General features: G+C 39.9%; 1 protein-coding gene across 1 annotated transcript; it reads left to right on the forward strand.

Moving 5' to 3' along the window:
* The first annotated feature begins 1,008 nt into the window (after window positions 1-1,008).
* Window positions 1,009-26,936, forward strand: LOC144696510 (calcium-activated potassium channel subunit beta-4-like). Its single transcript, XM_078567888.1, has 3 exons — window positions 1,009-1,632; window positions 23,890-24,017; window positions 26,286-26,936. The coding sequence occupies exons 1-3, from the start codon at window positions 1,297-1,299 to the stop codon at window positions 26,452-26,454; spliced, it is 633 nt and encodes a 210-aa protein (XP_078424014.1). The 5' UTR covers window positions 1,009-1,296; the 3' UTR covers window positions 26,455-26,936.
* The last annotated feature ends 198 nt before the right edge of the window (window positions 26,937-27,134 follow it).

A 27,134-nucleotide genomic window follows, 5' to 3' on the forward strand; every position in this document is an offset into this window, starting at 1 on the left:
ATTTTCGCAACTTACAGGCGCTTAAAATTCCGCGATCTTTTGCGCTAATTGATTCCATCGGTAACCTTGGCGGAATTCATGGGACTGCTCTGCCCCAGGCCACTATATGGAGATTTGTAACTAAATATCTTCACGAGCTGTAGCATAGTTCGGGTTATTGGAAGGTTGCTTCCTGCTGGCTGATATATAATGCGGCACTTCTTTTAACCGACTAAATTCATTCTCGGATTGAGTTTTTTTTTTATCTGGCATTAGATGATCCAGTCTCTGTCCGCCAGCCGTTCGTTTCTTCGCAATATCCTGTCTCCTGACTTCGGAACAAAGAAAAAAAATCCGATTAGTTATTACGACCGCTCCAGTGAGGGAGATGGAATTGGGGAAATGTGGCGGAAAGTTATAGGTGGAGGTAAATGTTGTGTATCGTCGCCTCGGATCAGTTTGTTTTCGGAGTCTCGTTGTTCAGAGATTTTTTAAAGGATCTTGTGTTTGACAATCCTTTGAGACTAACTAAAATATATCTTAAAACATGGATGTTATAACCTCAATATATCACCTACATGAACAATTTATATATTCCAACTATTTGTTAAATTGACTTGTGGAATTTGGCTGGATGCAAGTTAGATTTAAAAAAAAAAACCAATTTAATGAATTTAAAATGCTTCGACGATACATGTGGGTGGGCAGTACGACAATTTTAATGCTGGCTCCAGTTCCACGGCTGATGGGAGGATGCGTTTAAATCTCACCGTTTTAGATGCTGCACTGTCAGAAAAAGCACTCGCAAGCTGGAGCCCAGAGGGATTGGTTTTGTGATACGGCTTTGTAATGGTGTTCTGCCAAACGAAGGCGAATCCATAAATGCCATCTGCCTCTTCCTAAGAGGGAGGGGAGGGGCGGGGGGAATTACTACGGAGACACTCCCACTGCCTGACAGCCCAATCTGGGAGAGTGACAGCTACAGATATGGTACTTACCAGACCAGTTCGTAAACAGCAGTCACTTGGAGCTGTGCGCTATTTCTATATAAGAAGCTTACCTAATCCAGATGTAGCTGTCTGGCTTTCAGCCGCTCCGGATCACTGGGAACGAAAGCCGCACGCAGAAGCCTCAGTTTACACTGAAAGGGAAAAATGTGGCGATTTCCTCCGCAAACAAGTTATTCGACACTTTTACCCGCCGATTGTCGAGGCTGAACCGAGACTCTCAGGAAGTTTTTGAACCGGCTGTCGGGAGGCACTACAGTTGGATGTGTTAAGAAGCTCCCTTTAATTCCTCAGACCAAGCAGGCATCTCATGGCGAAGACCAGAGTCACTTATGAGTATTCCGAAGCCGAGGATAAAAGCATTAGGCTCGGGTTCTTCCTCATAATCGCCGGAATCATTTCCCTGTTCATCCTTGGATTTTGCTGGTTAAACCCCACGCTGAACAACATGCAGTGCAAGGCTGCCAACTGCACTGTGGTGTCGTTGCGGCAGCTCGGGGAGATGTCTGAGTGCACTTTCACATGTGGGGTAGATTGCAAAGGGACGTCGCTCTATCCCTGCCTCCAGATCTTTGTCAACAATTCCCAAACTAACAGCAAAGCGCTGCTCCATTATGACGAACAACAACTCATTCTAAACCCCAAGGTAAAGTGAACTGTTGCTGTGACATAGATTAAAGAGGTTTGAAATAAACCTGGAGACGTTTAAGAGCAGCATATTTAACCATGTTGTATACATTGTTTTGAAGTGGTCTTGAAGTTATACTTTATCCTATTCAGCAAGGGTGCAGTATCTCATCTTTAACTACATTATAAATTATACTTTCAGAAAAATGATACAATAAATTTAATTCAGATCTTGAATTTAAATCGAATTTGGGTTAATTCACACATGTAGAGTCTGTAATTTCTAACTGCACCTGTTTTGTTTTACAACTGCACATCTCCCACCATGTCAGTGGTGCCTTGATGGCAAAACTCTGACCCCTGAGTCAGAAGGCTGTGGGTTCAAATCCCACTCTGGAGATAAGTGTACAAACTCAGTTGACACTTCAATGTGCTACTGTACTGAGGAAGTGCTGCACTGTTGGTGGTGCTGTCTTTTGGATGAGGTTTTGAAAAGTAAACTCTCCTGATGTTCTGACCAACCTTTTATCAATCAGCCAACATCACTAATGCAGATTATCTGGTTAAAACTCTGCTGCCTACATTACAACAGTACTTCATTGATTGTAATGGAGTTTGGAATGTCTTGAAAGGCATAATATAAATGCAAGTCTTTCTTCAGTAAAGGGTTGATCTTGTCTATTAATAGCTAATTCAACCATGTATACTGTGGTCTAAAGATGCTTTCAGATTTTAACCTTTCAGATGCCAAATTAAGAGGTGTGGCACCTGTTAAAATCTGTGTCCAGTTTGAGTTTCACAGATTAGCACCGAGAAATTTAGTCATGGGCCCCAGAGTGCATTTTATTGATAATACATGAATGAAGTGCAGCTATCCAATATCCTTATGTACAAAGCCTCTTCATTAAAATAAGTTAGTCATCAACCCTGTGGGTTTTTTGTGAACTTAATTATGCATGCTAAAAAGTGCCACAGGACACTTAGTAAATTGGAGGTAAACCTGTCAATTCTGTACAATCAGTTACCTTTTGTGTCATTTTCTTTTGTGTACCCTAATGGTGGTATCATTCAAAGAATTGTAGCCTTGTTATGCACCATAACATAAGAGTACATTTCTTGAAATGCTTCTTGGTTAAGTGAGTGGGCAAAAAAGTGAGAGATGGAATACAATGTGGGAAAAAGTGAGGTTATGCACTTTGGCAGGAAAAATAGAGGAGCTGAATATTATTAAAATGGTGAAAGACTGCAGAAAGCTACAGCACAGAGGGATTTGGGACTCCTTGTGCATGAATCCCAAAATGCAAACATACAAATTCAACAGGTAATAGGGACGGCAAATGGAATGTTGGCCTTTATTTCAAAAGGAGTGGAGTATAAAAATAGGGAAATCTTGCTAAAACTATACAAGGCATTAGTTAGACCATACCTAGGATACTATGAACAGTTTTGGTCCCCTTACCTAAGGAAAGATATACTGGCATTGGAGGCAGTCCAGAGAAGGTTCACCAGGTATTCTGGGTATGGAGGGATTTTCTTATGAGGAGAGGCTAAGTTGATTGGGCCTGTACTCATTGAGTTTAGAAGAATGATTGGTGGCCTTATTGAAACATGTAAGATTCTTAGGGGGCTTGACAGGGTGGATGCTGTGAGGTTGTTTCCCCTTGTGGGAGAGTCCAGGACCAGAGGGCATAATCTCAGAGTAAAGGGTCACCCATTTAAAACCGAGATGAGGAGTAATTTCTTCTGGGGGTAGTCAATCTGTGGAATTCTTTACCGTAGAGGGTTGTAGAAGCTGAGCCGTTAAGTATATTCAAGGTGGAGGTAGACAGATTTTTAATCAAAGGGAATCAATGGTTATGGGGAAAAGGCAGGAAAGTGGAATTGAGGATTATAAGATCAGCCATGATCTCACTGAATGGCAGAGCAAACTCAATGGGCCAAAAGGCCGCCTTCTGCTCCTACGTCTTATGGTCATCTTATTGTCGTCTTCTACCAAAAGGAAGTCTATAAAAATGTCATTAGTATTGATGCAGGTTTAGTTTGAATCCATTCGATGGTCACCTTTTCCATTTTGGGAAAGTGCAGAATATCCAGACATGCATAAACAGTGCACATGCTGATGAGAAAAATATTTAGTTGCAGCTAGATCAAAATTATGACATGTCACGTGAAAATTGATATCTACCAGCCTTGTCTGCATCCCATTGTTTAGTTGAGCAATAAAACAGCACAGATGAGAAAACTGAAATAATTGGCTCCTGCTGACACTTTCCCTGTAGATTCACATCACGAAGAATGGGCATTTCAGTGAGATACTGGAAGGTGGACAATGCTAATAGAACTGTACTCCTGCACGAATCAGTATCTTTTAAGCATTAGAGGAAATCTTGCACCTACCAATAAAAGGTCAGCTGAGCAGTTTAAAATGTCTACCTCTTTATAGGACAGCATGTAAGTTTCTGTATCCTGAATTGGAGAGAGCATTCCACATTCTCACATCACCTGAAAATGAATCTGACAGCATGGGAAAGGTTGTGATTGACCTGATACATAGGATAACCATATCTAAAATCAAAGCTAAATACGTGCAGTTTCACTCCCATTAGAAATACCATCTGATCGAGTTTCACAAACATGTAGCCTTTAAGCATGTTCAGTTGACAGCATATTTGCATAAGTCAGAAGGTTGTGGATTCCCAATACCTGAGTGCATAATTTAAACAAACTTTTGGTGGTATGCTGAAGGAGTGCTGCACTGCTATCGGTATTGTCCTTCAGATGAAACATTGATCCGATGTCCTCTCTGCTAGTTCCTGTTCACTGAGTGTTAATGCCCAAAGTTACTATCCAAAGAGAGAGTTCTTCTAATCTGACCATTAACCAATGTCACCATAAGAAAGCTAACTGGTCAGACATCCAATTGTTTATGCAATCTTACTATCAGTAAATCAACTCCCATATTTGCATAACAGCAGTTCAAACTCCAGTTCAAAAGACTTCACAGAATCTCAGAATTTTATTGGCACAGGAGGCCATTTGGCCCTTTGTGTCTGCATAGGCTCTCCAAATGAGCATTATGTTCTAGTGCCATTGCCTTGCCTTCTCCCTGTACCCCTGCATATTGTTTCTATTCAAATAATCATCTAATGCCCTCTTGAATTCCTTGATTGAACCTGCCTCCACCACATTTCCAGGCAGTGCATTCCAGGCCCTAACCACTCATTGTGTGAAAAAGCTTTTTCTCACGTCACGTTTGCGTCTTTTGCAAATCACTTTAAATTTGTGCCCTTGCATTCTTGATCCTTTTATGAGCAGGAACAGCTTCTCCCTATCTACTCCGTCCAGCCCCCTCATGATTTTGAACATCTCTATCAAATCTACTCTTAGCGCCTTCTCTCCAAGAACAGTCCCAACCTCTCTAAACTATTTTTGTAACTGAAGTTTCTCATCCCTGGAACTATTCTTGTAAACCTCTTCTGCACTCTCCAATGTGTTCACATCCTTCCTATAATGTGGCGCCCAGAACTGTGCACAATAGTCCAGCTGAGGTCTAATGAGTGTCATATGTAAATTCAGCATAACTTCCTTGCTCGTGTTCTTTATACCCTTATTTAATAAGTCCAGGATCGTATATGTTTTATTAACTGCTCTCTTCACCTGCCCTGTCACCTTCAATGATCTATGCACATATACACCCAGGCTTTTCTGCTCCTGCACCCCCTTCAAAATTTCACCCCTTATTTTATATTGTCTGTCTATGTTCTTCCTACCAAAATGCATCACCTCACACTTCTCTGCATTGAACTTTATCTGCTCATTCCTCCAGCTTGTCTATGTCCTTTTGAAGTACTACACTGTCCTCCTCACGGTTTACAACACTCTCGAGCTTCATATCATCGCAAACTTTGAAATTGTCCCCTGCATGCCAAGGTCTAGACCATATATCAAGAAAAGCAAGGGTCTCAAAACCAACTTCTGAGGAACTCCACCACAAACCTTTCTCCAGCCCAAAAAATATCCATTGACCATTTCTCCCTGCTTCCTATTTTTCAGCCAATTTTGTATCCCCATTGCTACTGTCCCTTTTATTCCATGAGAATAACTTTTCTCATAGGTATGTTGTGTGGCACTCTATCAAATGCCTTTTGAAAGTGCATGTACACCACATCAATAGCATTACCCTCATTGACCCTTTCTGTTATCTCTTTAAAAATTCCAAGTTAGTTAAACATGATTTCCCCTTTAGAAAACTATGCTGGCTCTTCATTGTCAACCCATATTCTTTCATGTGACTACTAATTCTATCCCCAATAATTGCTTCTAGAATCATGCCCACCACTGAAGTTAAACTAATTGGTCTCTAATTGCTGGGCTTATCCTTACAACCTTTTTTGAACAAGGGCGTAATGTTTGCAATTCTCCAGTCCTCTGGCACCACCCCTGAGTCTAGGAAAGATTGTGGCCAGTGCCCCTGCAATTTCTACTCTCCCCTCAATATCCTTGGATGCATCTCATCCGGTCCCGGTGCCTTGTCAACTTTAAGTACTGACAGTCTATTCAACACTCCCTCCTTGTCAATTTTGAACCCTTCTAGTGATAACGTTTCCTCATCTGTCACTATGGCTTGGGGTAGCCTCTACCTCCTTGGTAAAGACGGATGCAAAGTATTCATTTAATACCTCAGCCATGGCCCCTTTGTCCATGTATAAATTCCCTTTTACATCCCTAAGCGGCCCTATTCCTTTTACCACCCTTTTATTATTTATATGCCTCTTTTCTCATAATCCCTCTTCGCTTCTCTAATATGCTTTTTCACCTCCCCTCTGAACCTTCTGCATTCTGCTTGGTTCTCAATTGTATTTTCTACCTGACATAAACACACTTTTCCTCCTTTATGTTAATTTCTATCTCCTTTTTCATCCAGGATGCTCTGGACTTGTTTGCCCTACCTTTCCCTTTCGATGGATTATACCTTAACTGTGTCCAAACCAATTCTTTTTTAAAGGTAGCCCATTGTTCAGCTACAGTTTTTCCTGCCAATCTTTCATTCCAGTCCATCTGGCCCAACCCCATTCTTGCCCCATCAATGTCAGCTCTCATCCAGTTAATTAACCTTACTCTGGATTGCCCTTTTCTATCATCATCCTAAAACGTACAATAAAATGATCACTGTCTCCTAAATGTTCCCCCATTGACACTTGATCTACTTGGCCCACTTCATTTCTAAGAACCAGGTCCAAAAGTGTGTCTTTTCTTGTTGGATTGGGAACATGCTGCTACAGAAAATTTTCCTGAACATAATCTAGGAACCTTTGCCCCTCTCTACCCTTTACACTACCACTATCCAAGTCTACATTCGGGTAATTAAAATCCCCCTTTATAACTACTCTATAATGCTTGCATCTCTCTGCAATTTCCCTGCAGATTTGTTCTTCTACATCCTTCTCATTTGTTGGCCGTCTATAGATTACACTGAGCAATGTAATTGCACCCTTTTTGTTCTTTAGCTCTAGCCAAATTGATTCCATCCTTGAACCCCCTGGGACATCCTCTTTCTCCATTCTCTTTCATTATGTGTGAAGCACTTTGGAAGATTTGAAATGTTAAGAATGTGTGTGTGTATAAAAACTAAAGAGGCTATATTTGTAAGGCAGCATTTTTGTAATGTTTCTGTAGCTTTACAGATTTTGTTTTTTGATAAAATTTCTAGGTTATAGGTTTAATACAAGTTTGCTACACTTTTATATTCAATTCACCAAATGTTGAGTTTTTAATGAGAAACTTTTGAGACCAATTTATGATTTTAATTGTACTTGTCTAGTTATGCTAAATAATTTTCTTGTTCCATTACGTTGTCTTCATGATAGATTTACTCCTCAGAATAGGAATTTAACAATGAATGCATAGCAAAGGAAAAATATCCAAGTAATCATATTTTTAAAGGTAGCCCATTGTTCAGCCACAGTTTATCCTGCCAATCTTTCATTCCAGTCTATCAGGCACAGCTCCGTTCTTGCCCCATCAAAGTCAGCTCTCATCCAGTTAGGCAATCCAGAGTAAGATTAATTAACTGGACGAGAGCTGACTTCGATGGGGCAAGAACGGAGCTGTGCCCGATAGACTGGAATGAAAGATTGGCAGGATAAACAGTAGCTGAACAATGGGCTACCTTTTAAAAATATGATTACATAGACAATTTTCCTTTGCTATGCATTCATTATGTTAAATTCCTATTCTGAGGAGTAAACCTATCACCAAGACAATGTAATGGAACAAAAAAGTTATTTAGCATAACTAGACAGGTACAATTGAAATCATAAATTAGCCTCAAAAGTTTCACATTTTAAAAACTCAACATTTGGTGAATTGAATATAAGTGTAGCAAACTTGTATTAAACCTATAACCTAGAAATTTTATTAAAAATCTGTGAAGCTACAGAACCACCACAAAAATGCTGCCTTAAAAATATATTCCCTTTTAGTTTTTATATATACATACACACACATTCTTTTAACACATTTTAAATCTTCCAAAGTGCTTCACACACAATGAAAGAGAATGGAGAAAGAGGATGTCCCAGGGGGTTCAAGGATGGAATCAATTTGGCTAGAGCTAAAGAACAAAAAGGGTGCAATTACATTGCTCAGTGTAGTCTATAGACGGCCAACAAATGAGAAGGACGTAGAAGAACAAATCTGCGGGGAAATTGCAGAGAGATGCAAGCATTATAGAGTAGTTATAAAGGGGGACTTTAATTACCCGAATGTAGACTGGGACAGTGGTAGTGTAAAGGGTAGAGAGGGGCAAAGATTCCTGGATTATGTTCAGGAAAATTTTCTGCAGCTGACGATAGGCAAAAATCCTTTTCTATCATCATCATCCTAAAACATACAATGATCACTGTCTCCTAAATGTTCCGCCACTGACACTTGATCTACTTGGCCCACTTCATTTCCAAGAACCAGGTCCAACAGTGCGTCTTGTTGGATTGGACACATACATTGGAAGACTGACTGATTTTAATTCTGACTGATCAAATGAGAAATTTGTATTAACATGCCAAGTATCTTATCTGACTAACACATATACATGCTACCAACATCACTACAATCAGAAATAACATCCCGTGATTCAAATCCTTTCATGTTTAATGTTTTACTGGTACATGAAAAGTTTGAAACAGTGGAGTATGCCAATAAATATTTGAGACTTTTGAAATCCAGTTTTTAAAAAAAGTCGTCTTGAGCCCAGCAGGTGGTTTTGGAAGTGAGGAAGAGGAAATACTTTCTGTGAAAATTGATTTGGCTAAGTAATAATATTGTAACATAGATGATTTTAAGCTACAGCCAAGCCTGATTTCATTGTCACATCTTAGGCATGCCCATTCCTGCTCTACGTATTCTACCCTTTCTCTCTTTCGACCTCACCCTTTATTCTTCCTTCAGGACTCTTTCTTCATTCCTTTTCATATGTGTTCTGAAGAATTTCATTTAGTACAGAAGCACAGCCACAACAAGATCGCCAAACGTGCTGAGCTTCATAATTTCTTGCTCGGTATTTGAAGTTGTCGTAGTCGGCTCTAAATCTCCAGCTCTTTTCCTAAAACCATTTTTTTTTTTTTTGTTGGGGAAGCCCTAATGCCAGCGTGTCAGTTTCTAATTTGCCTAGGTCAAAAAGTCCTTGAAGATCTAAAGGATGTGTGAAGTGTTAAATATCTCACTGATTTAAGTTACCTTGAGCCGAAAGCAAAAGCTACACTTGGAAAAACGTAAGTGATAGGATACCACCAAGTTTGAAAATAAAGCTGATGAGCTAACTCAGTAAGTAGTAAGTGGAAACCAGATATATTGCTATTGATTGTGAGTTTGCTCCTGAAGTGTCTTCCTTCCTTCCGGGTAGTTTTCTGTTGAAGTGCTGGTTGACGCCAAAGCTATTTAGCAATGCAGAGGTTGTGCAAAGGTTCTTTTGAGTGAAGATGACTCTTCCTTTTGTTTAAACCTTTCTTCACAGAGTTACTTGAGGACACACTGAAGTGTATTTAGACAGGCAGTCAGAAGATGGAAAATGATTGGGGAAATGGCTGGCGGAAGGAAGAGACGATCGTATGGAGCCAAGTAATGGTCTTGGCACTGTAATAGAGCAGGAGTGATCTTCCATTAAGTGCTTTTTAACAACTTAGCCTTTTGGTGACAGCCTCCTGTGGTCCTTTTTGAAGACTGCATGTAGTTCAGGTTTTCTTGAATGCTGTCAGCCCAGAGCCAGTTGATATCATAGGAGACCAGTTTTGCAAAGTGAGGTTCAAACAGGGGCTAGGTCCCTTATTTGGATGTACAAAAAGCCTGATGTATGCATTAGCCACTGGTCCTGGAAGCCTCTCTCTTTGCTCTTACCAATATAATGGGCTTGCATGCTACTCATCATATTGCACGCTTTGGTGATCGACCTGTAAAATGGATGCAGTACCAATGAATTTCTAGGCTTGGTATCCTTGGATGAAAGGTGAAGCAACCAATAAAATTAAGATCCATGAGAATCGGGCTTGGAATATCGGGGTGTTTTTCTCAATTCAAGATTTGACTCAGGATAAATCTACTACAGTCAATTGAACATGTTAAATACTAACAGATGCCAACATTTTGTAATGGAGAGAATCCTTCAGTTAGTGAACCTTGGGGGTTAATGCGTATTATTGTGACTGATGTGCAATAAACTGCCAGCATTTGTACAAGGTGGGCCTTTATGATAATTGATTGGAAAAATGCTTTCTTCATTGGTATGTTATGTGAAACAGCTTTCATCACTTAAAGATTTCAGAGACTTAATGAACTGCTTTTCGTATCAACTGGATTTTTTCAGTTTGAAATGACTCCGCCCGATGTGTTATGGCATCATCAATGGCCTCCTATCTGACTCTCACCATTCAATACAACTATCGTGTCCTACTCAAAAGCACCACCCTTGATCCCTCCATCATCTCAAACTACAGTCCTGTTTCCAGCCTTCCACTCTCGTGAACATTTTGTCACATCATAATGAAAAGTACCATGGTGCTTCTCAGGGGCGTTATTATGACACTGAGCCACGTAGAGTTATTAGGTCAGATGGCCAAAAGCTTGGTCACAGTGGTAGGTTTTAAGGAGCTTATTAAAGGAGAAGAGTGGGGTATAGACGGTATTCCAGAGTTTGGGGCTGAAGCAGCTGAAAACACGGCTGTTGATGCTGGAGCTTTTAGAACTAGGGATGCACAAGAGGCGAGTATGAGAGGAATACAGATATGAGGGTTGTGTGGCTGGAGGAAATTACAGAAATAGAGAGGGGCGAGACCATGGAAGGATTTGAAAACAAGGATATGAATTTTGATATCAAGATGTTGCTTGACTAGGAGCCAGTATGTCAATGAGCACAGGGGTGGGAGGGAAGCAAAACTTGCTATGAGTTAGGATACCAATAGCAGAGTTTTGGATGACCTCAACTTTATGAAGGGTAGAATATGTTGGAATAATCAAGTCTAGAAGTAATGAAGGCATGAATGAGGGTTTCAGCAATAGATGAGTTGAGATGAAGTCGGGTGATATGAAGGTTGAAGAAGGAGGTCTTGGTGATGGCACGAATGAGAGCGGAAGCTCGTTTTGGGGTCAAACGTGATACCAAGATTGTGAACCGACTGGCTTGATGGAGTTGGTAGCTAAGGAATGGAGTTTTGAATGGGGACTGAAAACAATGGCTTCAGTTTTCTCAGTATTTAGTTGGAGGAAATTTCTACTCATCCAGTACTGGATGTCAGATAAGCAGTCTGATAATTTAGCAACAGTGAAGGAGTCGGGAAAGGTGGTAGTGAGACAGAGCTGGGTGTCGTCAGTGTATGTATGAAAATTAACACTTTGTCACTACCTGACTCTGACTGCTTTTTCCCATCTTGGCTTTCAAATAGCCACCCTAACCATGGCACTAAAACTGCCCTGGTCAAAGTCACAATGACATTGAGTGCAGTCATTGTTCATTATTGCTCACCCTCCTTGGTGTTTAACATTCCACTTTATTTTCTACCATTTTTCCTCCACTGTCCACCTCTGTGCCACTAGTCTAGCATGGTTCAGTCCTACCTCCTGTCATGGTTGCACCTCCTTTATCCACATCATGTAGGACTCAATGCTCGACTCTTGGTCCCTTTTCACCTTTTTATGAACTGAGGATTCAAGAGTGTGGCCTACGACTCGAGAAATCATTTAAAGAAAACTGCATTTTGACAGCATAACCATGAAGGCTCCATTCCCACAGTTAGTCCTCAATTATCTGTGTCGTCTTAATGTATGGCTGATGAACGGATAACTGAGAATTTTCTTTAATTCAGCATCAGCAAGACCTGAGCCATTCTGTTCAGCTTTCACCAAAAAACGATGTATCCAACATCGTTGTTACCCTCCTTGACAACCCATTCAGAGTGAGCACAAAAGTGTGTGCTACATGTCCTCTTTAACTCCAAGTTGAGCCTCAAAGTACATTTCCCAATTACCACCCAGGGATCCAACCATACACTCCACACTATAGTTGAAACCCTTATTTTGTGTTTTTGTGGCCCTCAAATCTTGCTCTCCTTGCCTGATTCCTGGGTTCCACGCATCACAAGTTACAGTTCATCTAAAACTGCACCACTCTCATCTTTTCCTGTTCTTAAGACCCACTCCTCTCTCATCACTTCCCTTTTTATAAGCATTATTGCTCCCTATCCCCTGCTGTATCCATTTTTAAAATGGTTGCCCAAATCTACAAATCCTTTCTTCCATAGCCTCACCTGTTCTGCCATGTGTTCCAACTCAGATCTTCCACCCTTCTGGCTGGTCTCTTTAGCAATCCCAACTCCCCTTCTTTCCACTCCACCTTTTGGCTAAAGGCAGCTAATCAATATCTCACTCTGGTGCACTCTAAGTTAATTTGCCATGACATGTGTCTCCTCTCCTTCAAAAGCTTCCTCAAAACCTACAACCTTGATCTTCAGTTTCCATCCCTAACACTCTCTCCACTGCTCAGTGCCTGGTTGTTTCCTCAGTGAAGTACTTTGTAATGCCTTTAATATAAGTGCAAGTTGTTTTTGTGGTGGAGGCATTTTAAGATTTGTCTTTGTTGAATGATATTGTTCATCATTATTTATCTTGTGATTAAAGGAAATTGTGCAGGTTGATGGAATTTTGCCCTGCTTTGTAAAATTCGACAACTGAGCAAGGGGTGTTGTTAAGGTCCCCGTAGAGACCAATAACTTTTAAAAAGTGAAATTTGAACCTTCAGTTAATATTGCTGAAAAAAGACATTTATTGTCGACGCTTTTTATCTTCCACTCATCAGGACACTTATCCTTTAACTTGGCAGTTAACTGTCAGTCTCAACTAGTGCATTCTCCATGGCAATGCATCTATCAATCAGCACTCTTTTTTTCCATACAGTACAAACATTGGTATTTTCTTGAATTGTCCTGCTGAGTGCAAGATGGAAAGCTTCAATGAAATGTCTCTTTCAGCAATACTCGAGTTCTGTCCTACCAAACAACTATTCCAATTAATAGCGAAAGTCTAAAATGACAAGACACATTAAGATGTTTACTATAAGTAACAGACTATTGATTAAACACACTTTTTGTAGGCAAACATATACTTTAAACAACAGAACTTTTAACACACAAAGCCCACTAATCAGGTAGGTATACATTGTCCTTTAAGTAGACATTCAATTCTTCCCAGAACCAATTCAAAATGATTCTTGGCTCCCAAGGGTTTACTTATTCTGTCCTTTTCCTTTCTCAGCCTGGCAACTTCTAAGCCCAGGCTGTACTTCATGGTGACTGTATTACTGTAGGTTCTCCCTCTAGCATTATTAAAGTGAATCTTCCAGCTTCATTTTAGCTCCTCATGAATTTGGTCTCTTTAGGTGAGCTTCCACCTGCATTTTGGTGCAGTGAACATACAGACTTTCAGTCTCTAACTACTCTCTCTCTTGGACCCTGGCAGACTAACTATGTCTGTCTGAGAGTTTTCAGGGATAACTTAGAAATCCTCCCCCTCTCAAAACCCATTTTCATGACCACATGAATCACATGGCCTTGTATCCAGGTAGAGATGCTGATTTAGCTATCCTTGAGAGCCCAGCTCTTTCATCTTGAAACTAAATGAACAGTTTAAAGCACAACTGTTTACAATCTGACATTCTTGACACTTTTCTGTGACTTTGGAGTCTCTGTTTACCCACTGTTAGCACACAGGCTGCTGCCATTGTCTTTAAACGTAAACACTTTGCACCTTCTTCCCAGTAAAATAATCTGGAGTATCGTTAATCTTTTAACAATCAAACCACCCAGGCTAGCTATCAGGCAGACTTTAGAACAGGTCATATAGCATGCCACTCCCCTCCCCCCAAATTTAACCTAAATTAAATACACTGTCCCAAAACACATTAATCTTATAAACCTCATGATTGTAAGAGTGTCATGTACCTTAGCATGCTGTCCATTCATCTCCAGGACTAAATCGCTTTCCGTTCTCTTTTTAAGAGACTGGAAGTCCAACTCTGATAGTTTAGATGTTCTCAGCCAAAAGCCTAAAAGGATGAGATGTCCCTGGCACTTATAATCACTGGGCCAAGCATTGAATGAGTGTATAAGTTAACCCGCCAAGCTTGATGTGGGAAATATAAAACATATGCTGGTGTGGCATGTGTGTTCTTTCTAAGTTTTGAGCAAATTTGTTTGCTTGGTTCCTAACCTATGTTGCTCGTAACCTTATGTCCAATGCTGGCATAGACTATTCAAGTAAGAAGACATCCCATTCCCCAACACTAACAACCCTCACCCTGATGCATGTAAAACACTCTGTCCTTTCCTTTTCAGTCACGTTCATTCAATTTCCTAAATGCTTACGTCCATTACATTATGAAATCAACAGTTTTAATAAGTAAGCGGGATGCTGCAGCCTTGTGGCAAGCCAATACAATCAACTGCCTTTCTTGTGTTTTTCAATTTCAGAAATAGTTGGTGCTCCCTGGAATGTGTATTTCTGTTTATGATGTTTTGCTCCCTCAGTATTCACTACCCTCCATCTCCATCTATCATTGCAGAGAGCCAAGGATTTATACTAAAAGCGTGTCTTTGGTTGAAATGGCTGTCTTGCAAATTAAGTTTTTGCTGACAAGCTCTGAAGTAAGTAGTTACTAATTGGGTGAAAAGTTCCTTGACACTTTTCAGCAACATTAAATCAAGAAGGATGTGCTTTGGTGACCCAACCAGAAGTCCTGACCATGGAGTCTGATCACTGGTAATACAGTGGAGTGGTATCAGGTGATATACAAATCTGGTGACTGATCTTGCAGGCACTTAAAAACTACAATGTATACTTGTTAAATTTTACTAAATATTTACCATATTTGAAACAAATTTTGTTACAATTTTATTTCATTTTTGCAGGTTGATGTAACTTGAGGAACCTACATTGATAGTGATGAGTTTTCGTGATCTTTGTGATTCATAGAAATCTTTCTAACAAGAATGAAGCTGATTGCATTTGAAACTTTTCAATTGATTAGTAAGCAGCATATTTCAAATACAAAAGATGCAGTTGGGATTTCTTTGGCATTTTCAGAAGATACAACATTGAGAAAAATTGCCTACATAATCTGAGAAGTCCCATAAGTGCTTAAGAAGTACATTTAGAAACATATTCTCATCAAAGTATCTCCCTCCATTTATAGAAGCATTATGGTAGTGATATTTTTTCAAGATATTCCACAATATAGAAACTGTACTATCCTAATGAAACCAAATTTATTGTTCGTGCCTCATTTTTTGCTTTCCGATCAAGAAACAGCTGAAGGCAGTGGATACTTCAAAGGTTATAGGCCACGACAACACCTGACAATAGTACTGAAGACTTGTGCTCCAGAATTAGCTGCGCCCCTAGCTAAGCTGTTCCAGTACAGCTACAACAATGGTATCTACATGGCAATGTGGAAAACTGCCCAGATATGTTCTGTCCACAATAAATAGTGAGGGAGCCAACAAATAGGAAAAACCTACTTGATCTCATCCTCACCAATCTATCTGCCACAGGTGCATCTGTCCATAATAGTATTGGTAAGAGTGACTACCTCACAGTCCTTATGGAGACAAAGATTGTCTTCACGTTGAGGATACCCTCCATTGTGTTGCATGGCATGACCACTGTGCTAAATGGGATAGATTTTGAACAGATGTTACAACTGAAAACTGGGTCATCAGCAGCAGTAGAACTGTATACAACCACAACCTGTAATCTCATGGCCTGGCATATCCCTCACTTTACCTTTACCATCAAGCCAGGTAATCAATCCTGGTTCAATGAAGAGTGCAGGAGGGCATGCCAGGAGCAGCACCAGGCGTACCTAAAAATGAGGTGGCAACCCGCTGAAGCTACAACACAAGTCCTTACGTGGCAAACAGAGGAAGCAGCATGTGCTAGAGCTAAGTGATCCCACAAGCAATTGATTAGATATAAGCTCTGCAGTCCTGCCCCGCCCAGCCATGAATGGTGGTGGACAATTAAACAGCTTGCTGGAGGAGGCAGCTTCATAAATATCCCCATCCTCAATAATGGGGGAGCCTAGCACATTAGTGCAAAAAACAAGACTGGAGCATTTGCAACCATCTTCAGCCAAAAATACCAAGTGGAAGATCATCTCCAGCTCCTTCTGAGGTTCCCAATATCTCAGATGCCAGCCTTCAACCAATTCAATTCACTTCACGTGATATTAAGAAATGGCTTAAGGTGGATACTTCAAAGGCTATGGGCCCTGACATCATTTGGACATAGCACTGAAAACTTGGTGTAAAGCTGTTCCAGTACATCTATAACATTAGCATCTACCCAGCATTGTGGAAAATTTCCCAGGTATGTCATATCCACAAAAAGCAGGACAAATCCAACCTGGCCAATTACCACCCCATCAGTCTACTCTCGATCATCAGCAAAGTGGTGGAAGGTATCAGTGCTATCAACTGGCACTTACTCAGTAATAACCTACTTGCTGACACTCAGTTTGAGTTCATCAGGACCACTTGGCTCTTGACCTCCATTATAGCCTTGGTCTGAATGTGGATAAAAAGGCTATTCTCAAGGTGAAGTGAGAGTGACTGCCCTTGACATCAAGGAGCCCTGGCAAAGTTGAAGTCGAAGGGAATCGGGAGGAAATCTCTGCTGGTTGGAGTTGTACGTAGCACAAAGGAAGATGGTTGTGGTTGTTGGAGGTCAATCATCTTTGTCCCAGGACATCACTGCAGGAGTTTCTCAGGGTAGTGTCCTATGCCCAAACAGCTTCAGCAGCTTCATCAATGATCTTCCCTCCATCATCAAGGTCAGAAATAGGGATGTTCGCTGATGATTACAGAGTATTCTGCACCATTCACAACTCCTCAGATATTGTAGCAGTCCGTGTCCATATGCAGCAAGACTTGGACAACATTCAGGCTTGGGCTGATGATTGGCAAGTAACATTTGCGCCACAAGTGCCAGGCAATGACTATCTCCAACAAGAGAGACATTCAATGGCATTACCACCATTGGTATGGGGGTTATCATTGATCAGAAACTGAACTGGACCAGCTATAAAAATGGAGTGGTTACAAGAGCAGGTCAGAAGCTGGGAATTCTGCAGCATGTAACTTACCACCTGACTCCTCATGCCTGTCCACCATCTACAAGGCACAAGTCAGGAGCATACTCTCCACTTGCCTGAATGAGCTTCAACAATGCCCGAAGCTCATTGCTATCCAGGACAAAGCAGCTGCTTGATTCACACACAATCCACCATCTGCAGCATTTCCCTCCCTCCACCAATGATGCAAGACAGCAGCAGTGTGTACCATCAACAAGACACACTGCAGCAACTCCCCAAGGTTCCTTTGACAGGAACTTCCAAACCCATGACCTCTACCACCTGATGCAAGGAACACCAACTGCAAATTTTCCACCCCCACCCCCCAACTTGCCAAGCCACACTCCACCTTGATGTGGAAATATATTGTCATTCCTTCACTGTCACTGGATTAGAACCCTGGAACTCCCTAACAGCACTGTGGGTGTACCTATAGTACACCTATGGTTCAAGAAGGCGGCTCACCACCACCATCTTGAGGGAAATAAGGAATGGGCAATAAATGCTGGCTTATCCGGAGAAACCCATATCCCATGAAAGAAAAAATAATATAAGAAAAGCTCTAGAACATATAAAAAGACCACTGCTATAGCTTATACATAAAAAAACATAGGGTTGATGTCGGATTGGGGCAGGTACCCCAAAGATGTGCTGGGGTACCCCTCTCGGAACTTCACGGGTAAGGTTTGCATGGCAATTGCCCAGAAGTGCAAATTTCCCTAGGGCAATTGCCCTGCACTGGAAATCATCCGAAAGATGCAATTTCCAACTGGGTTACGTCAATAGTTACCCAGAAAAGGTTAGAGTTAAAATCTCCTCTAACTTCTGGATAACCAATGTACAGACCCAGATTGAACCCTCGAGAGATTCTCCCACACCCAATGCCTGACCAGACACCCTTTTTCTCCTTCCCAGCTCCCACCAACCTCTGACCCAATCTCCCACTCTGAGGAAGTTCAGGTTCAAAAAAGTGATTACCATCAAAAGTGTCACTACAATTGGATCTAAGTGATTAACTTAAGGCTTCTTGCTAGCTGAAGTACATAAAAATAATTTTTCATTTTCCAGAGCATAACCCTAATCTTCTGTTCGTGATTATACCCCTCTCAATTTTGTAACATGTTACTATTATAAATTTTTGAAGTAATATATTGAAGGAATGAAAAGAATTCTGAATGTGTGGATTCTTTCAAGGGCAGGTGTCTGCAATCTTTGATTAAACAGCCTGCTTTTTTTTAAAAAAAGTTGCCTAAAATAAAATCTATTGGGAGCCACAAGATGATAAATTTGCTTTTCTTCACCAAATGTTTGCCAAAAAGGGTCTCTGATAGAATGCATAATTGGCATACACAGTAAGTAAAACACACACATTGAATTTATATATCAATAGAAAGAAAAGAGATTAAAATAGACCTATCTCTAAATTATCATCTTTTTAAACTTTAATTTTGTTAGCAAAGTAACCCTTAAAGCAAACTTTAACTTTAGCTGAAAAATTGTCTAACTTCCATGCAGCTTTTGAGCCTCATGATTAAAAACAAAACTTCTAATAACGCATTCAGAATAATTATCTCAAGCAATATTGGAAACAATAATGGTTGCAACCATAAAATTTGCCCCAAAGCAACCGTCTAAAACCACAGTGGAGCTATACCACTTGAACAGGTTTATTTAGAGCATGATGACATTTTTTTGTTACAATAATCATTTGAAATTGTAAAGTACAACATAATTAGCTTTTCAATCTCCACAATAAAAACATGTCTCTTTAATTTTTTGAACGCTTTTTTCATGTTAATGTGATCTAATTGTAAAAAGTTAGGAGCTGCAAGTGAGCTGTTAAAGAGCCGTCTGTGACTCTGGAGCTGCAGGTTGCAGACCTCTGCTCTAGGGTGTTATGACATGGCAGATGGTATGCCAGGCAAACCAAATCCACAATGGAAACTTGGTCACACTATCACAACGGTATTGCAATTTGTATTTATGAGGGGATACGTGCAGTGAATTTAGAAGTAATGAGTCTACCAAGACTTTTGGAGATTGTTATAAATTAAATTAATACTTTAATTTATTAAATATTTTAACAAAATAAAATATTCCAAGCAAATACTTAAGACTACAATTACTTGATACTATAACAGCTCCTAAAATTCCTAATTAACCTGACTCCCAGTTACATACCCCCTTTAAGGCAACAGTCCAAAATAGATTTTAGATTTAAAACAAAACCAGCAAGTTAACACAGTGGAATTCCAAATGCTTTCTCCAACTTCAGTTACTGGACAGAGCAGACTTATGCACAAGTGGCTGGAGGCTTCTTGAAGGCTGTTTCTCACACTCCTGTTAGATCTTACATGACCCTCACCTCACATAGCCTTTCAATCTCCTTTTTTATATATGTTTATCTCTCTTTAAATAATATGTAAGTTCCATTGTTCCATATGTTTTTGGAATGGTACCTTTCCCATTATATAAAAACTTTCCATGTTGCCAATATTATTAGTAACCTTTGGGAAAAATAAACACACTCCCTTAGCCTTGCTTATCTGGCTTGCTATAAACAGACTAACAATCCCTTTGAAATCCAAACAATCCCTTCACTTATCTAAAAATGCAAATTCCCTTCACACCTTGCATGCTAAGCCAGCATCCATGTTTACTTGTTAGCATTTAAAACATATTTCTACACCTAACTTCTTTTGATAATTCCAAGCTTGCAGTCTACCTGACTCCAAATATAATTTAAATCACACAGACCCAACTGTGTACTCGCCCATAAATCCACTTTACAATAAACCAGAAAAATATTATGAAAATGATTATATTTTCATAACAAGGTTTTCCATGAACACAAACCAGTCTTTCCTAATTACAGCTTTGTGATTGTAAGCAAGTGTGTTGACAAAGTTATTCAATCAAACCTGTTTACACTCCATGTCCACCACACTAGTTTTCTGGCAAGGTAGCAACCAGACATATAATGGTCCCAGCTGATGTTACTACTGGTCAAGTCAGATCCCAGGGTGGAATCTGGCTTGATAGATCCTAACTTTTATTTTTTGTTTAGAGATGTGGAGGGCAGTAACAAAAAAATTATTAAACAGGGAAAAGATGAGCTCTGTTACACTACTCCTTCACCCACAACCATACCTTTACAGATATGCAGATTTGTAAAGATAACATAAGCTACAAAATCTATCTTATTCTAATGTTCACTGTAAGTATGCAGCCCATATAGGGGGGAGGCGGTGGCATAGTGGTATCTTCACTGGTGTCCCAGAGACCCAGGGTAATGCTCTGGGGACCCAGGTTCAAATCCCATCATAGCAGATGATAAAATTTGAAATCTGGAATTAAAAGACTGACCATGAAACCATTGCTGCTTGTAATAAAAAATAAACAAATCTGGTTCACTAATGCCCTTTTGGAGAAGGATATCTGCTGTCCTTGCCTGGCCTACATGTAACTCCAGACCCGCAACAATAAATGCAGGCCTAGCTAGTGACACCCACATCCCAGGAGCACATTTTAAAAAAAAAAAAATATAAAATCCAAAATCTCTTAACTATATCTCCCCTGCACCCTCCCAACCACCAGCCCTCCCACCAGATGCTTGTTACACCATGAGCCAACCGGTCTTACTGAACTCTCTTTCTCATGACATCTTCAACTAGAATCCACCTCCAGGGTTTCAAGCTCTCCTTTGATGTTCCTTCCCCTAGATCACTTTGTGTATTCAAGCCTCGCCTTCCCCACACACACTCAGATTTTTGCTGTGCTTCACAGGCCTGTGGTAAGCAGTCACCAACTCTTGGCTGTCTCCTTGGATCTTCTGACTTCTCGCAAGCCCACTTTGTTCCAAGTTTGCTCCCTGCGATGATCTCTTTAATTTAGAGACCTTTCCTCTGCTCTTCACTCTTAATTTCACTTAACAGGGCCTTTTCAGATTCTTGTTTTTATCCTTTGACTAGAAGGTCATCTTGGGACCACCTTTCTGTCCCACTCCCTGGTTTTGGGACCTTTATTCTTTGTTCTGAGACCATTCTGTCTTCACCCTGTGGTATCCACATAGCAGCTGAATTAAATTTGTTCTCTTTCTCCCTGTCTCTTTGTGAGTCTCTCTCTCTCTCTCTCTCTCTCTGGACCACTGTTGATAGGTAACAACAGCTTTTTTCTACCTTGCGTTTGTTTTAACTTCCTAAGCTACTAACCCCTTGGTAATACAGCTCTTCACTTCAAGAGTCCTAAAACCTCATTAAAAATGCAGGTTATACAAAGAGCGCCTCAGACTTGCTGGCTCCATCTCACAGAGCAAAACTCTAAATGAAACTAGACCCAGGTGTCACCTTTTTAACATACAAATAAGAAAAATATATAAGTCAAACTTAAAGCTATAGCTTATTCCTAACACCCACAAATACAAATATAAATTACTTAGTTCTTAACAGACAGGATATTTGACTTTTTCAATTTCTCTCCTCTATCCCAAATAAGATTAAACTCAGCAGAGAGCAAGGGTCACACCCTCTGGCCTTTCTGGTCTTAGCGGCCAAGTACCACAGCAAGCATTGCGTTTAGCCATGAACAAACATGCACCAGACCCAGGTGGTAATATCACCATATCACTAATAAAAATGGATGCAGCTCCAGCAACATTGAGGGAAAATGATGAGTTTCCTTGAGGGTAAAGAGTGATCCACTTAGAAGGAAGGGCGATACCCATGGGAAAAGATATGTTATGAATTAATTTCCAAGCTGCACTTTTGGTAGTGTGCATTTGTATATTTAAACTCTGTAGATTGGAAATAATTCAAAATATTACACCTCAATGACACCAGCTGGCCCACCTTTGCACATGTCATAGCTGTCGTCCAGTTTTAGCATGCACGTTTGTTTCTGGTACCAGTCAAAACATTTACAAGGGGTACACATGAAGGAAGTAAAATATAGGCTTCTAACATTTATTGTTAGCTCTCGGAGAGTGCTTTCCATGGCCACTTCTGTCACTTGCTATGAAATGAGGCCAAAAGAAATGTCAAGACCTGCAACTGTTTGATATGCAAAAGATTTACTTGTGTTTCAGTAAAATGTAAGTTCTTGTTTTGGATCACATGCTTGCATGCTAGCTGCAACTGATATTGTGCCATCTGCCTTCAGGGGTAATGAATCTGCTGTTCTAGAAACCTGGAAAATTCATGTGCTTTCTCAAGAGATAAATGTAATAGTTGGTTACATCACTGAATTTCTGTGTTTCCCTGGGACTTCCCAACTGCCACATGTGGTGATACATGGTTGTCATTAGGCCTCCTGATGGGATGTATCAACAAGAGAGATGGACAGACAATGGTAACAGCGCAGAGAAGAGTCAGAAGGCGAATCCCTGGTGCAAAGAGGTTGAGGCACGAGGAAAGGCTAGGGAAACTTGGGCTTCTCGGCTTGGAAAGAAAATATCTGAAGTGATCTTGCTGATTTATTTAAGGGAATGGAAAATGTAAATCCGGAATATTACTTTGAAGTAAGTTATGAAAGTAAGACGAGAGGCCACAAATTCAAACTAGTAAGAGAAAAAAATAGGACTATTGTTAAGTTGATATTAATAAAGATTGATCAACATATGGAATGAACTTCCAGTTAGAGTAATAAAGGTGAAAACCTTGGGAAAAACATGAAGAAACAGGAGCTGCAATTGCAGCATCTAATAGATTTTTCTGTCCAAATGAAATAAGGTGGTCTGAATGACCTGCCTCATCCATAAATATCTTGTAATTGACCATTCAATTTTCTGTACCTTTAGTATATAGGCTTTTCTATGAGAGGTAAACTTATTGAAAGATTCTGAGGGGGCTTGACAGGGTGCATACTGAGACAATGTTTCCTCTAGACCTGGGGCCAAAACATAAGGAATCTTGCATTGCTGATGGGGATGAGGAAGAATTTTTTCTCTTGGAGGTTTATTAGTCTTTAGAATTCTCTGCCACACATAGTAGCAGAGGGTGGGTCAATGAATGTATTCAAGGCTGAGTTGCACAGATTTTTGATTGCCAAAGGAGTCGAGGATTACGGTGGGACAGGCAAGAAAGTGACTTAAGGCCATAACCGGATCAGCCATGATCTTATTGAATGGTGGAGCAGGCTTGATGGACTGAATGGCCTATTCCTATTTCTTATGATCTCAAGGCTGCCAAATTCCACAGCCCACAAGTCACATTTTGGGTGTACACTCTTCATCCAAACTGAAAACCAAAAGATCAGGAGACCCCTCTCTGTGATTGACTTACCTGTTGATGCTGTTTTCCTTTTTCCGTGCCTACTGATTTCTGGTGCAGGGCGTCAACATAAACTTGTCTATTGTCTTTGTGGATGCTTACAATATTTTTAATTTTTGTTTCTATTGATTCCAAGGTTTGTGTCATGCACACAAGGAAAAGATACAGGCGATGTCTGAGTGACAGGATTACATTTCAATGTTTGAATAAGGCCAGCAAAGAATACTATAGTAAACTAGTTGAATTTACTGCTACTTGTTGGTGTTATTTAGAACCTGAATCGTTTCATGTGATTTTCAGTGCCAGCCCAACATGATAATGCATTTCTCACTTTATACAGTGTTCCTATATCCCTCCTTGTGAAAGAGACAATCAGAAAAACTCAGAAAATGTTATGAGTTGGCATGATTACTGGAAAGAAGAAATAGGCTCACAGACTTTTATATGCTACATTAATCGGCAACGAAGGTAAGACTGAGAAAATTCACTGAGTGCAACTATAGAAATCAATTTTATGTACAAAGCACCTTGTATTTAATACATTCTATTAAATATATAGAACGACAAATTTCCCTGCAGCACATTAGTTGAACGTGACTTCTGTGTTTGACATGAACTTACAAATGTTGTGGAGTAGATTTTTTGTCTTTACTGCTCGAGTGTTGAGCATTATCTGGATGAAGCACAAAGGAAAATCTTGTGTTGCTGTTTGCACGCCAGTAACTGAGCCCGCCCAAGTTTTCTTAAATTGAAATGAATATAAGAAAAAAATCACTTAGTACGTAAGGGTTTTGTGATCCGCCCCTGCCAGACTTTCCTGTCTTGAGCTTCACCCAGCCGATGTTTAATGCCCTTGAGGTAAACATGGGAGTCTACCTTGCAAAAACCTGCATATACACAGCACCTTTAACATGGCAAAACACCCCAAAGCACCTCACAGGAATGTCAACAAACAAATTTTGATATCAAGCCACATAGGAGGATATTAGGGCAGATGACCAAAAGTGTAGTTGAAGAAGTAGGTTTCAAAGGCCATTGTAAAGGAAGCACAAGAGGTATAGTTATCCTATGTGCTGATATGCCTAATTAAACTAGTGTTCACATTTCATTTTATTAGCCAAAGGGGAATACAATTATGGAGAGGTAAATAAACTGTTTTTGAACTTTTTCAGCACAAATAATACAGAATAACGTGAAGCTCAATTACATCCCACTGTGGTTACTTCATACAAATTGTTCGGCGATGAAATTTGCAATTATAATTGATAACTGGACATTGTTCTTTTCTGTTTCTGAGTGAGAAAAGGTTAATGAAGCCGCAGGTGAAATTCTCCAATGCTTGAAGTAAATAATAGTATTCAAACAGAACTGCTTGCTGCTAATTCCAGTCCCACTATGAGCAAAGGCAGTTAAAATCTACCCGCACCCCAAAGGTCTTGAAGTTCATTGTACAAAAATAACAAAATAAACTCAGTACCTCTAACTGGAATTTTGCAGAGAAACTTAATTTAAGTTAAGTGTGTACATCTATGTTTTTATCACTACTGAAATTTGCAATGAAAATAATTATGCATTGATTCTTCTTTGAGGAAAAAAATGTAAGTTTTTTTTTTAAAGGATAAAATATTCAGGGTAATTTGATTGCCACAATCTAAATTCTATTAGTTGGATTCTCAGTTGGTCATTGCTTTAATGATGGATGTGGTAAGGGCAACTTTAATAGAAGTTACTTAACAGTTTGAAAAATATTTTTCAATTCAATTTCAGTTTAAATAAACTGGACAGAGATTATAAAACATTTTAGGAAATAAATTTAGAGAGAGCTTTCAGTGTGAATGGGTGCAATTGGCTTTTCATCTATAAAAGATTAGGACCACATGGGACAAATACTTTCTTATGGTGATGCATAGGGAAATATCTTTTGTACTTAATTAAAAATAATTGAGGTTCTGCTAGCAAACCCACCAGAGAGGATGATGTACCAAACAGAAATCCTACACCTTCAGTGTTTCTGAGGATAGTCACTCGTTGTCAAACCCCTACATGGACTTTCCCCTTACCCATCCCTTTAATCTCTCCAGCCCCACATCAGGTATCCGCGTTCCTCTTTTGGCCTCCCGTGCATTCCCAATTATAATTGCTCCACCAATGGTGGCTGTGCTTTCAGTTGCCCAGGCCTCGAGCTCTGGAAATCCCTGCCTACATCCCGGCGCCTCTCCATCTCCTTTTCCTCCTTTAAGACATTCTTGAAACCTACCTCTGTGACCAAGCTTTTGGTCATCTGACCTAATATCTCCCTATGTGGTTCAGTGTCATACTTTGGTTTATAACACTCCTGTGAGACGTCTTGAGACATTTTTGTTTCCTTACAGGCACTGCAGCATATAAATATAAATTTATGTCATTAAAGTAATCGTTTGACTCGCTTTAACTCCTAGAAACTTTGCAAGGATGGCAGACCTGATCAGGAGATGAGGCACTGTTAGTAAATTACTGCAAGTTTTTTTAAAAAAATCTGTTTGGCTAGACATTAAAAAAAGGATATTTTGACATAAATAATTTGAATTTAGAACCTTAACACACAGTATTCCTTGATTTTGAAGTAATTAAATGTGCATCAGTTTGATTCCTTAATGGTTAAATTATTGAAACATCAATTTGTAAATCACTAAGTTGTATTATTTCTTTATTGAAGAAATGTACTGTTCGCTGAGACCATGTTTGGATTTTTTCTAGACCCGATGATGTGCTTTTGAAGCGTGCCCACGATGAAAATGTTCTTTTGCACTGTGTACTCTGGCCTCTCCTTACTCTCCTGGTGGGTGTCCTGATCGTGCTTCTGACCGTTTGTGGTAAGAGCCTTGCTGTTCGAGCAGAAGCATTGCAGAAAATGAAGTACTCCTAGTGAGGAGGCTGATGAGAAGTGGCAGTCAGGCAGCGTTCCAGGAGGGAAATAATCAACACTGCATTCAAAGGCAAATCCTTGATGGCAAAGACCCGAAATTACCTTATGCAAGTGTAGATCTACAAAGTTTAGTGTGATTTTAAGCTGCTGGGAAGGCTAAAGGCTTGATTGATTGTAAACGCTTGTGATTTGGCATGAAGATTCCATTACATTATTGCTGAAAGGTTGGGGGTGGGGGAGGGAAGTGGGAAAGCAGTTGTTCTAATGCACCTTCCCTTCAATTTATTTTCAATTCAGTTATCCTTGTTTCCAGAATATATTGTGAGCTAACTGCAACCCCATTTCTTTGTTAACCCTAGTTAAATGAAGGCTCCCAAAATCTTTGCTATTGATAACTATTTTTTAAAGAAAATCTGTACTTTGTAATGATGTAAAGATTAAATTGTTAATGAATGGGTTTTAAAAATAAAGTCTTATGAGAACACTGGAAGTTTAGTCCAATCGCCTTTTTTTTTGGGAAATAGTGTAAGAAATGTCTTTGTTTTGACCAACGCAGGGAAAAAGAACAGGGCACATCATAACCTTACATTGAAATACTTCATAGATTGATGCAGCTCAGAAGGAAGCTGTTTGGCTCATCGTGACTGTACTGGGTATTTTTTTAAAGAGCTAACTAATTA

This window comes from Cetorhinus maximus, chromosome 22 (assembly GCF_964194155.1).
Source record: "Cetorhinus maximus chromosome 22, sCetMax3.hap1.1, whole genome shotgun sequence".
NCBI classification, from domain to species: Eukaryota; Metazoa; Chordata; class Chondrichthyes; order Lamniformes; family Cetorhinidae; genus Cetorhinus; species Cetorhinus maximus.